Below are 13,699 nucleotides of genomic sequence, written 5' to 3'. Positions count from 1 at the left end.
TGCAGTATCATACCTTTTGCTGATGCTCAGATTCAAACTGGCTGGCTGAAAACACTGTTTACAGAATTATTATTAGAATCTCATAGGAGTAACTTTAGCAATAAATATAGCACAGTTTCTAAGTTTAAAGCATAGATAGTCAAGGAGCACCTACACTTAGGTCCTGACTCAGGTATTTTATTTCACTGCACGGCCAACAGAGAGGGATTCAAATTCACCTCTGGAAGAGTTTCTTTCTAACAAATACAGAAGAAACCCTGAGTTCCCTTAGATTCCAGCAAATACCTTCAGTGCATCATTCCTGACAGGGAAATACTTTAAGGATTTAAGACATCATTGCTTCCAACCACCTTCAGAATTACCATTGTATTTTGCACTCCAGCCAAATAATGAATTAGGAGACAAATTTAAAGGAAAGATGGGTAAGATGAGTCAAGATCCATGAAAAACACGTATTCACTAAGGAACACTCCTTTGTAAAGAGCAGAATAAAGCTGAGAAATCTGGATCCTGTGTTCTTTTTGCAGTGTGAAATTTGATGAAGAACTACTTTGTTCTAGCTCACAATATGCTATCAACACCTCTGTTGCTATCAGATAATCCCAGTAACAGGGATTTCTGCAGGTTCTGTCAGTTCCAAATTCAATAAACTGTACAGGCATTAATGACACTGATGACAATCTTGTTTTCTATTAGTTGTCTTCTTTCAAAAACCAGTTTTATTATAAATCTCTGTATGCATGTGTGTCTATAAGAGAGAAGATCACAAAAGCAGTTTTAGTTTTGATTTGCCTGAGTTAAGTGGCCTTAAATACTCCATTTTACACTTTATGATAGTCCTGATTTACATTATGACATACTATTATTTCTCCTCCTCCCCAAGAGGATCTATATAGGACATATTCTGGTTTCTAAGGAGGAACCACATTCACGTAGTTTAATAGAATTGCTGCTGGACAAAGTACCAAAAGTATGGAAGTAACAAAGAAACAGGAAAAGGAACAGTCCAACAGCAAGAAGAGCAGGGAATGGCCTAGAGCACTTCTTTCCATCCCTCCTCCAACTTAACAGCTCCCAGTGATGAGAAAGTTTGACTTTTTGATATTAAATAAGCAGTCACTGCAGGTGGGAGTCATGACAGATGACTGTATGTCAAAAAGCAAGATCTCCGAGGCAGTTTTCCTAAGCATTCTGCAAAGTCAGAGAAAACAGACACCGGCAGAGGGCGATTCATCTGATCTGTTTCTTTTGACCATCTCTGAAGAGAGCTAGCTCTAAGTCTAATTTGCAGATGACTGACCTAATGCAAATGAAACTCACCCTAACTGTTCCCCATCCTCTAGGTGTTCTGCTTGATTTCTCCAGCTCAATTTGCAGACTTGCATCAATTGCAGTTAGGAATCCTTTGCACAGAAAGAAACCATTATTTCAAAAACAAAGTATTATAAGAATACTGGGCAGCCTTAAAACAATGGCTAAAACCTCACAGTTCTTGAAAATCATGAAACTGAGCAGTGCACATGTATAGAGGTGGTAATACTGGGGTAAACAGAATTTCAGTTCTATCGTTTCTGAGTTTTCAAACAACTAGAGTCTCAGCAAAACCCTTCCCAACCTGTGTGTGCAAATTACAGAGCAGTGCTCCTACAGAAGGAAACTTAAAAAGTTATTTTCTTATCATTTTCCACCTTAAACCCAAGACAAACCATGACATGGGGAAGAGATGGGACTACTGAAGAGACCTGTCTCATACCTCTTTTTCACCCTCTTCACAGAATGAAGAAAGAGGAGCTCATTTTTTATTTAAATATAACGGCTTGTTATGTAAATCCATCCACATATGCATGTGCATGCATAAACATGCACTTAAATGTCCCTGTATGTCATTAATACATGTATCACTACAAAAATGCCTGCAGATATGAAAAATAAAATGTAAAAGCCCAGTAGTCAACAGGAACAAAGATAAACACACAAGTTTTTAGAGCTGACTGCCAGAGAAAATTTCACAGGTTTTTGTCTCCTCAATTGAATTAATGAAGACTCCTCAACAAGATGAAATTCAATTCAAAGCTGAACTCCTGAGAGACTTCAAAATAAACTACATAAAACATGAACTAGTATCTCCATGCATTTTTTACTCTTCCAAGTGTCAGGGATCTTCGTTCCAGCTGGAAATATTGGTCACACCTGTCAAGAGGTTTTGATGGCAATGCTTTTTGCCTGTGCAAACTGTCATGTTCTCTAAGCAGATGGGTCCTGATGGATTTCAGAACTAAAAACAATACAGAATATTGTCTTGAGGTTTAGGGGAGAAATAAATAACTGTGCTCTTCATTACACAAAATACTTCAACTCTTGTGAATTATCAAGTTAAAATAAAATGTAGTTTTAAAGAACTCCTTAAACAGAAGTACACCTGAATTTCTGGAACTATAATTTTTTATTTTTCTGGAATTCTGCTGCATTAACTAACCTTTAAAATGCAGTTTGCATTGAACCCAACAGTTTGGATGCAAAGCACCAATGAGCACACAATTCTAGTGAGAAGAAAAAAAAAATCAAGGCAATCTGGCTTTGTTCCTTCTCTTTAAAGGTACTTCCTAGCCAGAATAAATTTACTACACATTCATTAAGGCACAATAAGAAAACATGAGAGCAGGCAAGGAAAAATGCATTAAAGTTTCTACATCTAGGAATTAACATGATCGTTCTTTAAGAAAAATGCATTGATAGTGTCTTCTACTAAATTGCAAGTACACAATCAGAAATGAAGTTCAAAAAGGAACTGATAAAAGAGGAATTTCCAAATATATGGGCATGTCCAGCTAATCTATTGCACTCAAACATTTGACAGGCAGTTGGCATTAATTTTACACTCAGGTAAGGTTGTTCTCCTTATCTGTGAAAATTGCTTAATTGTTAATCAAAGTAAAATCATCAGTGAGCACTAAACAGGGATAATTTAAAATGTTCTTGCAAGTCAGTATAACCTTCCCACCCTGTCCACTTCATCTACTATCTCATTTGAATTATAGCCACAATATAAGCTCTCCATTTTAGTACAACAGGTATTTTGGTAGATTTATCTTCAGATAAGTTATGAAAAACCATCTGGACTCAAGTAAATTTTTGCATTGATACAATGGAGAGATTATTTAATCTCAAAAAAATCTGACATCTTTAGAATTATAGTGTTGTATTAAAGACCCAGGATGCTTTCAGTAAGTTATAGAATCTAATTTACAGGAAGCAAACCCATTCCATCCTCTGAACAATTGTTTTGATTTCTCCCATTGCTTCAACTGCAACAAGCAGGTTGGATAATTGCTTGAAATGAAGAAAAGGAGATAAGCAAAACCCACTAATTACATTTCTATTTAGAGAATCTTTTCCTTTCAATAATCCTTACAACACATTTAATTTCAAGGATACCAGCCCCTCCTCTCCAAAAATAAAGGCAGAATTATGCTAAATAGAGTATAACTACGCAGCAGTAATCAAAAAAACCCAACAGATAAAAATTACACCTACAACTTGATACCTCTTTATAAATAAGTCAGTATTTGTGCTTCACTCTAAGTAGGGATTTCTAAAATCAGTTTTTGCAATTTATTAGTCCTAGCATAGCCAGACCCAGAGAAGAACAGCACAGCAATGACCTTATCTGAATCACCATAACAACTGCAGCATGCAGCCAAATGAAAATCTAAGAGCATTGTTTGTCTTTCAGCACTAAGAACTATTTATTATTCAAATAACAATTGAATTTAAATTACAAACTTCTCCCATTTTTGCACAGCAGAACCAACAGATCAGGATCTGCAAGCTGAAGAGGCCATTCACATGACAATAATGCCTATGCAGTAATATAATGACCTCTAACAGCAGAGTTGTAAATATATGTTATACATTTTTATAAATATGAATATTTGTAACTACTATGTATGATACATGTATATATGCATACAAAAATATATATGAAGAATACATGTAATACATACTTACATAAGTATATTTTAAAATACACTATATACACAAATAGCAACAGCAAAAGAAATCCCTGTATTACCAGGAGGCAGGGCATAGTTGTTTCTATCCTTTCAGCTCCTGAAACTGGTACTTCCTCACATTTCCATACTGCTAAAAAGCCATAGAGTGGCCGCTTACACAAATTCTAAGGCACCATTTGTAGGCACAATATCACCGTTCAAGTTTGCTTCAAACCTCTGACTAGGTTAGCAAAGCACTGACTCTTACTGAGGCCCTTACAAGGTAAAATAACCTGAAACACCGAAACCTTTGTTTTCAACGCCATGCTAGCATGCATTCTAAACACTCTTTCCAATTATTTAACACTTTATTTCTATAGTCATAGAGTTCAAGCCCTATATCAATACTGTGCTTTGGAAGTTTGGCTCTTATTAGTCTCTTCAAAGAGACACACACACTCTTCCCAGAAAAAGAACTTAATACTACTGCAACCATTCCAGCCAAGGGGACTTGCTAGGGAATTCTGTGCCGTGAAGACAAGATTTATACATTACAGAAAGCAAGAACTCATACAAGATGAATTCTGGCAAGAGAGAGCAGCTTCCCTGATTAAACAAGTGAGGGCACCCCAATCTCTACCCCTAACAAAGATGTCTGTCCAGCCCAGCAGCCAGTGGAGACTGGAGTCAGCAGCAGCCAATTGTTCACCCACAGACTGGCTCTTAATGCCCATCTTGGTGCCCACTGGCTCTTGATGAGCACACCCAGCCACAAGGACGGTGGCATTTCCCCTCTCCAGGGACAGCACTCACACCTCACATGAGACTCAGGCATGCAGTCTTTCCACAGCTCGGCTGTGCCGTGGTTCCAAATAGCAAGGAGATGGCAACAAGTTGACAAATGCTACACTGAATCCACCTTTCCCTGGGAAAATCTGAGGACCAGGAGAGCAGGCACACTTCTAAGCACTTGGACTCATGTGTTTAAAAACAGCCATTGAGTGTCACACACCCAGCACCTACTGCTGAACCAACGCAGTCCAAGTGAGCCATCACTTGGTCTTAGGAGCCAACAAGCATTCAGGCTCTTTGCCACAGGACATCTGAGGGGCCCAGAGTTGCTCTCAGTGAATTTGCTCCTTCCTCACAAGTTTCAACATCAGAATTACTCCTGAGAGGCAGCAAATCTGGCTCACTACCACGCATGAGGCTGAGAAGGTGCACAAACAGAGTAACACAGTGAAGCACAGAACACACTATTCTGCTCTCAGTGACCCCAAGGAAGCAGGCAGCCAGCCCCGTGTCCTGCCCCCCAGCATGCTCAGACAGCAAGGAACTTGCTTTCACATCTTGTACCCACAACTTTCTTTGCTTTTAGAAACAGCATGCTGCCTAGGGGTATTAATTCAGCACCTCTTACAAGCTATAAAATGGATTACCAAAATTAGGCACAGATCATGAATTCAGGTGATATTAGGACAGAGAACACAAAGTGGAGACCTGCAAGCTCCAATTTACTCCTACTGGAGTGACCTCTGTTCAGTGATTTTACAGCTTTGAACCTCCCTCTATTCTACATGTATGTAAATTACATTGCCACCTCTAGTGCTAAGAGCCCAAGCCACTGTTTGAAAACATTCTGAAAAGGTAAATGAAAGGTGCAGCAGAAGTACAGAAATATATGCTTTATTGATTTGGCATTCATTCACTTATTCAAGAGAAAGGCTGAGATTCCTGGCACAGGATATTTAAATAACTAGTCAGATGTTATGACACATACAAAGAACAGACAAATCATAAGATGAAAGTTAAGTATGATGACTATGGGAACCATTACATAACTGCAAATGGGTATTTAGGAACCTTCTCTCAACTTGCATATCAGGGCAACTATGGAAAAAATATCCAGTATGGAATCCTTCCTTTAGTATGGAATACTTCACTTCCCGGGCAGGACTTCACAGAAGTGACTGCAGGATTATCAAAGTAAAAGGTTCTTTGAAAAATTAGACAAAGAAACAAAATAAAGAAACAAACTAATCAACCATACCGCAAAGTTTTTCTTGAACACCGAATACTAAGTATTATATAAGTGGATTCAACCACCCTGCAGAAAATGGAACTCATCATTAACTCTATGCAAGAAATCAGAATCTGCAGTATTGTTTACAGAAGTACATGTGTACCAGCAATTCATTGTGTACTTAAAATTAGCACCCCACGCCAATTAGAGTAGCCTTACAAATAAAAGCTAAAAGCCTCTTTAAAAGTTACAAACTGTTGAGCATAAAATCCACATATTTTAGACAAAAGACTAATCTTTGATACTTGATGTATGCTATGATTAACTTTATTAGAAGATTTCATGCTCATAATGGTCCTTTTAAGTGCTTTAATATTATTAAAGCAGGGAACAAAATCAAAGGAATTGTACTAATGTTTATAGGTTATCATCAATAGAAATAGGAACAAAGTACTTCAGCTTGATTCCAGCCTAGTTCCTTTTCAACTTATTTTTGTTTCTGTTGTTCCATTAACAAGATCTTATTTAATCACTAGACCAGATTACCTATTGCATAATACCTGCATACTGTGCTCCCTGAAACAAAGACACTGGGAATTTAACGACAACAAAGCATACACTTCACTCACATGTTTAAGAGCATCAAGCACATCTAAGAGAATCACAGCAACTACTGGAGTGACAAAGATCAGGAAGGGAAAAAAAATAATTCTCCAGTAAAGCAGAGTCTTAGAAGAAAGGCATCAAACAAAACGGAGACTAAGACAGGCTGCAAAGTTTTCCCCTGAAACTTCCCACCCATGGAATCTATGGAAGATAACTTCAATATTTCCCTCTTAAAAAAACGTGCTACAATCAAGAGTGCAGCAGTCCTGGATACGTAGGCAGTTCACAAAGAGTTGATAAGAAGCACAGACTGACCTTGCTCATTATTTAGACATCTCCTAATCCTCCAAAGTCAAGTCTAAGTTGCCAACATTGCTTAAAGACCACTGCTTCCTAAGCACCTGGGAAAAAGGCCATGTGCATGGAAAAGGCCATGTCAGGTGCCAATTTCTGCAGACCACAACAAGCACCATCTTCCAGAGCTCAAGTATTTGAAGCTCTCAAATGATGAAGATCACATACACAATTCAGGAAGAATTAAAGGACATTCTTCCCTCTAAAGTATTATATTCAGGCTCTTCTCTTAAACTGGGTATCAGCTGTTTCGTTCCTGATCTTAGGTTTCTTTTGCATGCCAGGAAGAAAACCTCTGGTCAGGCAAGAGAGGGGCACTGGTCTTCAAGCACAGTCCACACAAAAACAGTCTCACACAGGCACTCAGACACTACTTTGGAGAAACTGGGCATCACATTTACATTATAAAGTTCAGTACCTTGAATATCCTTACAGCAAACTTTAGGATTCCATGGAAATTTGCCTTTTGGTATTTACAGTAATCCCTTCCCATGTCTGTGGGAGTTTGAAACGTCATTCCCCACAGAAGTACAGAGAAGTGGGTCAAGATACACTGCCGTTATTTCACAGATCAAAGATATCAGGCAAACAAAACCGACCGGCAGCGCGAGCATTCCAGGACACACATGGCACTTCCTCATTTCCCTACCACTCACAATCCAATTTTTTTCCCACAACACAGTAAGAAATGCATATATTAAAGAGAGCCAAGAGTAAAGTGGAATAATTTTAAGCTCTTAGGAGGGTACATGAGACAATGGTCACCTGCTGCACAAGGTCAGCAGCGATGTGTTCAACTGCTCAGCTGAGCAAGTGCAGAAAAGCTGGGCCTTGCCCCAAATAAAGTGAGATTCTATGTGGCCTCACTGCTGGTGACACAGTGCCCGAGTTCACTCAGGTGTGATTAGCTTAGAAGCCTTGCAGCATCAGGAGAAGGTAGGGATTGTTGTGGCAGGTCAGGCACTGCAGCAGCAAAAGGACCATGCCCTTCCTCAGCAACCAGCCAGGGGGTTTACAGGAACTTGTGCCGAGCTCTCCTACCCACAAGTTTTTCCAGCTTTGCTGAAATGTTTCCATCCTCTTGTTTACAAATACATCAGCTCTCATTTTAACTCTGCCTTCAAAATGAATTATTTCTAGAGTACTCATGATATTTTAAGTCTTCCTACACCCTCAGAGACTATTATCTCTCTGCTTCTCCATGTAAATAAAGCTTGGAGACAGAGCTCAAGTGACGGTCACAGCACACGTGATCACAACTGGAGAACTGCACCTCAGGACTTTCAGTCTTCTACCATGACTATAAATCAAAGGTCTTTCCATGTATTTTCTAGTTAAGGTCTGTTCCGGTTGCATTTTTGCTAAAGACTTCTATTACAAGGTAGGTAAGGACCTTCCACACTAGTTAATGCTTTCAAAAATTAAAGTGTTGTAAGGCAAATCAGGTGCTTTATCACTCGCTTGTAATGAGAGAAAGTGTTTCATAATTCCAAAAAAAAAGCTTTCTCCTTTTTTGCTCTGAAATTACTAGTCACTCACTACTACAGTTCCTCAAAACTACTGAGGAATTTGTTTTCAGCTGCTCCAGTAGAAAGGTACAATTAGTCCTGAAGTCCAAGTCTTACCACCCTACACTGAAGCAGATGAACAGAACCTGCTGCAGTAGGTAATGAGCTGGGCAACTACAGACATTCCAAAACACATCAGACCATTTCGGTGGTGGACTTCCCTTATTGTCACTTTGTGCTCCAATGCTTTTGTGCCTTGAGTCCTACAGAGCCTGAGAAGTGTGCAGAACTCCTACTACACCAAAACTGTGTGTTTCACATTTATGGGCAAGAGTTTGAGCAACTACATACAATGAAGCACTGTTTTTGCTGTTACATTTTCCTGAGGCCATTCCTCTTATCCATAGCAAAGAGGGATCAAAAAAGGAATTTTTAATGTTTGTCATTTAATTTCAGATGCATAAAAACCATGATTGAATGCATACTGCCCATGAGTTCTGCCCACTGTGGGACATTTACTATTTAATGACTCACTGAGGAAGGTTCCCATAATAAGTCAGCCAGCACATACAAAGCCAAGAAACCTGTCACCATTCCTGCTTCCTGCCAATTGCCATTCCCTTCCTTAATGGGCGTGTTGAAAGTGTTTCAAATACTAGGTGGACCTAGTAGTTTGCAGCCAAGTTTCTCCTCCCATTCTCTGGACACTGCCATAACTACCTCTAATCCTTAGCAGAGACAGCAACCAGCACTGTTTGCATATCTCCTTGGATTCACAGTTTAACTCAGTAACTAGGGGGTCCAAAGAAACAGCATGGCAATCTGCTCATGTAGGCAAACAAAAGCCTGCAGGTCCTCCAAACAGTTTACTCCATACTTGCTAGAGAAAACTCCTCCCAATGTGTTCACAACTTTTAGCGCTTTCGTTTTCAGATAAAGGAAAGCCTTCCCAACAGTGAGTGGCAACTCCCAAGCTTTTAACAACTGCCTGGGTAACTGGATCCCCAGACTTAACAATGCATATATGGAAAAATTCACTTTGTCTCTTGCATTCCAGCAAAAATGACCCACAGTTAAACAGTTACCCTTTGAAGGGAGCATGAGGAACAATTGTGGCACTCGTACTCCCAGTCCAAAGGCACACAAAGATTCTCTGACTCTCCTTCTCTTTCAAAAACAAATGCATATGGATTGTTTTTCAAGTCTGTGAAAGAAAAAGATTATACATTTCCAAACTGCACATCAAAGCCTTTACATGATACACATTTGTTATCCTATAAGTTAACCAATAGGAAGAGCTGTACATTTCAAGTGATCAAGCTTCAGAAGCAAAGACAGCTAATGAAAGAACCTAGCATCAAGAAATCCATAGAAAAGCCTAACTCCACATGCATTTCCTAGTAAGACTACAGAGAACAGAGGTGAGAACAGAAACTGAAAGGAGCCTTCTCAGGCAAACCAGGTGGATTCTTGTTATGCAGCCTAGCTCTATGATCTTTCCATCTTAAACTTTCCAAATTCACTCTGAGTGATGTCCATTTGAGCACTGCTGTAGACCTTTGCTTTCCTGCACTTCACAGTTTCAGATATGCAGTCTGCAGCACATGCTCAGACAGTTCATATCCACTGGTTCTTGTGCCAACACTCATTTAGATTAAACGTCTGGTTTTTCCTCCTCATTGTTAACTTTCCAACAGTTTCTTGGAATGCAACTACATGTAATGCAGTGTTTCAATTAATACTTCAAAGGCCATTATCAATACTTTAAAGGTCATTGAGAGCAGCCCTGTGAAGAAGGATTTGGGGGTGAGGGTTGACCAAAAACTCAAAATGAGCCAGCAACGTGCACTTTGCACACTGTAGCCAACCACAAAGCCAACCACATCCTGAGCTGCATCCTAAGGAATGTGGATGTGATTCACCCTCACTGGTCCTCTTGAGCCCTTGTGTCTGTCCTCTGCAGCTGTTCACCTGGCAAACAGAACCTGTGAAAGAACTACCTCAAAAGCAACCCACCAAAACAAGGCTGGCTCTTCTGGTCACCTCAGTTCCCCATTTCAGCTTACCACAAATGCCTCTGCTTACCAGTTGTGAAGAGGCAGGAGAGGAAACGGGAAGAATGTTCCCGTACCTACAGAGGTGAATACAGCCTCCAAATCTACTTTGTTAGTCCAGCTAGGGAAGCTCTTCTACACTTTCCTTTAATACAAACTGCCCAGGGACTATCTCATCCAGTTCTGGAAGAGAGAATTCAAATCCCTTTCTCTGAAAAGTGGATCAGAATTTACATGCATTGATAAACATTTTATCACACAATAGCATTACATACATTGTCATTCTTGCCCTCAAATCACACTACTTTGGTGACTTAGCCTTGTTCACATGTGGTCTCATTTCTCTTACAGACATTTCTTCATGTCAATTCCCAAGTTTATACTGTTATTACTTATTCCCATTGCACAACTTCATAAGGCACCCCATTTTTATCAATCCAGTATTCCTTATTGTCCAGCTCTTGCACAACTTTCCAGTTTTCCTTTGAAATACCAATTCCTCAAGTTTGTTTACCATAGTTCAATTTTATGGTGTAAACAATACCAGCACCACTGTTAATCTTGAGAAAAACTTCTTGCAAGTACCTTTCAAACCAGTAGTTCCTCTTCTGACTCAAATCTGTTTCTGCTTCCTCTCCTTCATACTACTCTTTATCGAAGTACCAGCTCTTGCACTAATTCTCTTGTATCTCTCCCTTAAGAATAAGTGTGATCTGTTATCAAGTTCCCAGCAGATTAGAGGTACTCCATTCCTTTCACAGAGAAAGGAATTCAATCACTTATTCTTATAAAAGATGCAGGTCAGTCAAGCATGATCTATCTTTAGCAAATGCACATAGGACCCAGTTTACTTAGTTTCATGTTGTTAATTAATTCTTTCCTTCACAAATTCTCTAGAGTCTTGCATACTACTAATGTCAAACTCATTAGGCTATAGCTGTGCCATTCCTCACCTCCAGCTCTTTTAGGAAACGTTCTCCAGAGTTCAGTAAAAAATCTGCCAAGTCAGAAGTAGGATACATTTAAAATTAGATTCAAGCCTGGTTGTGGTTCTACTGTCACTTTATTCCTGCAGTTCTCCTCCCTGTGACTCAGCTACCTTTTCCCCTTCCCAAACTGCCTTCCCCTCCAGCTTCTCCATGTCATTTCTTGAGATAAAGAAAACTTCAGTTCAGAGGTATTCCAACCTAATTTTTGACAACACCTCAAAATGTACTTCTATAAACATTTTACTGGCAATAAAAAAAAAAAAAATCGATGCTACTAATTTATAATTGGGGGTTTGTTTGGGTTTTTGCTCCTTTTTTTTTCCTTGCATTAACACCACTTAATGCGCAATAAAATTAATACACACTCCAGAAGAACAGAAGAAACCAAAGCCTACGTCTTTTCCAAGAGGCCAACAACAAGGAGAGGGCAAAAATATGCTCCACCTCCTACAGATATCCAACTAAGGCTCACCTTGTAACAGTGTTTGACAAGAAAGTGCCTGATAAATATCACAAACCTCACAACCCAGATGATCTAATTACTTCACAGGAACTGATCCTGTGAACATCTATATGTGAACAGCACCCAGACACCCTGAGGAGAAAGGATGCATTTGAAAACCACGCACATCTTTCAGAAATTGAGTTATTGCACCTTAGCCTCTGAGGAATTGTGCTTGGATATTTTGTTGAAGCAATAATTTAATTCTCAGCTACCTTGTATGGAATGTGTTATTGCAGATCAACCCTTGTGTAACAATAGCCATCACATTCATTATGTCTTGGCAATTTTTATAAATGCCAAGAACTCGCTATGGAAGAAGACTCACTGGAAATCCAACATTATTTCTATCTGCTCTTATCATAGCACAGCAACTTTGTGGGCAGTGCAGCTGGGCAACTGCACATCCTGTTTCAAGGGTTAAAAAAAATTAAAACAACCACAAAATAAACCAGCTATGAAATACATGACATAAAATCCTTCTACCTTACAGACCACATGAAGCAGTCAAGCATTTATGACAGCGGGGAAGAGACAAGCAAAGAAAACTTAAATCCAGGATAGGTTTATAACCCTGGGGCTGTTTGGTACTAGATATACCTGAGCACTCAGTGATGGGCCGGCAGGGATAGAGGAAGGTAGATTAAAACACCATTTGGAGTCTTTTCCTCAGGATTCTCTGTCTGAACGCATCAAGCACGCAGGACTCGAAACAGATACGGTGCCCCACGGTGCCCCTCATTCCCGGGAGCTCCGCCTCGCTGCCGGCGGAGCGCCGAGGCGGGGCGGGAATGGAGGCAGCTCCATGACCACGAACTGCGCGGGGCGAGCCGAGTCACGGCCCAGCCAGGCATCCCCCGGCCGGGGAAGGCCGCGGCCAAGCGGGGCCTCGCCGGCTCCCAGCCCCTCCTTCACCGCCCCCTGAGCAGAGCGAAGCCCCCCGGCCCCGCGGGACGCGCCCCTCCGGCGGCGGCTCCCGCAGCCGGGCAGGCGCCGCTCGGCGCGGGGGAGGGGACCGGGGGAGGGCCGGCAGGAAGCAGGAGCGGAGCGGAGAGGCGAGGGACACCCGCACCCCCTCACCTGGCAGCCCTTCTTGTGGTGGAAGCCCACCACCACGATGTGCAGCACCGGGCCCCGCTTCTCCATGGAGCAGCCCGGCGATGGCCGCGCCGGAGGATGCCGCCGTGCCCGGGCTCTCGCTCCGCCCCCCGGGGTCCGGCGGGGACGCAGCCCCGGCCGCCTGCGCTTCCGCACCACCCGGCCCGGGAGGGCGGGCACGGCCCTCAGCACCGCCCTCCGCCCAACCCTCCCGGAGCTCAGGGTTAGCTGGGGTGGGAAAGGTCTCTGCGATCGGCAAGCGCAGGTCCCACAGATGAGTGGCAGCCCAGAAAGAAGGCTGGGGGTTGTCTCAGTACAGTTTAGTCAGGTTGGCGGCTGAAGGTTAAGAGTGAGGAAAAAATCAAGGTAAGGCTTCCCGCAAGGGGCTAAACCTTCAAGAGGAGGAGGCTCAGGGGCAGCTCATCGCTCTCTACGAGCCCCTGAAAGGAGGCTGTGGCCAGGTGGGGCCGGCCTCTTTTACCGGGCCTGCAGTGAGAGAGCGAGAGAGAATGGCCTTAAGATGAAACAGGGGAGATTCAGATTACATATTAAAAAAAAAAAAAAAAAAAAAAA

The 13,699-nt window shown here is 41.4% G+C and overlaps 1 protein-coding gene across 1 annotated transcript in view; it reads right to left on the bottom strand.

The window, feature by feature from the left end:
• The window catches only part of AVL9 (AVL9 cell migration associated), a 41,505-nt gene extending 28,195 nt beyond the window's left edge, over nucleotides 1–13,310 (bottom strand). Inside the window, exon 1 of the mRNA XM_071429618.1 lies at nucleotides 13,109–13,310. Coding sequence (XP_071285719.1) covers nucleotides 13,109–13,174 — 66 coding nt within the window. The 5' untranslated portion in view covers nucleotides 13,175–13,310. The remainder of the gene's footprint in view (nucleotides 1–13,108) is intronic.
• Nucleotides 13,311–13,699: the final 389 nt, after the last annotated feature.

Source organism: Agelaius tricolor, unplaced genomic scaffold, assembly GCF_023055355.1.
Source record: "Agelaius tricolor isolate 1412-34295 unplaced genomic scaffold, bAgeTri1.0.p SCAF_6, whole genome shotgun sequence".
NCBI classification, from domain to species: Eukaryota; Metazoa; Chordata; class Aves; order Passeriformes; family Icteridae; genus Agelaius; species Agelaius tricolor.
This window is presented reverse-complemented; position numbering and strand designations above follow the sequence as displayed.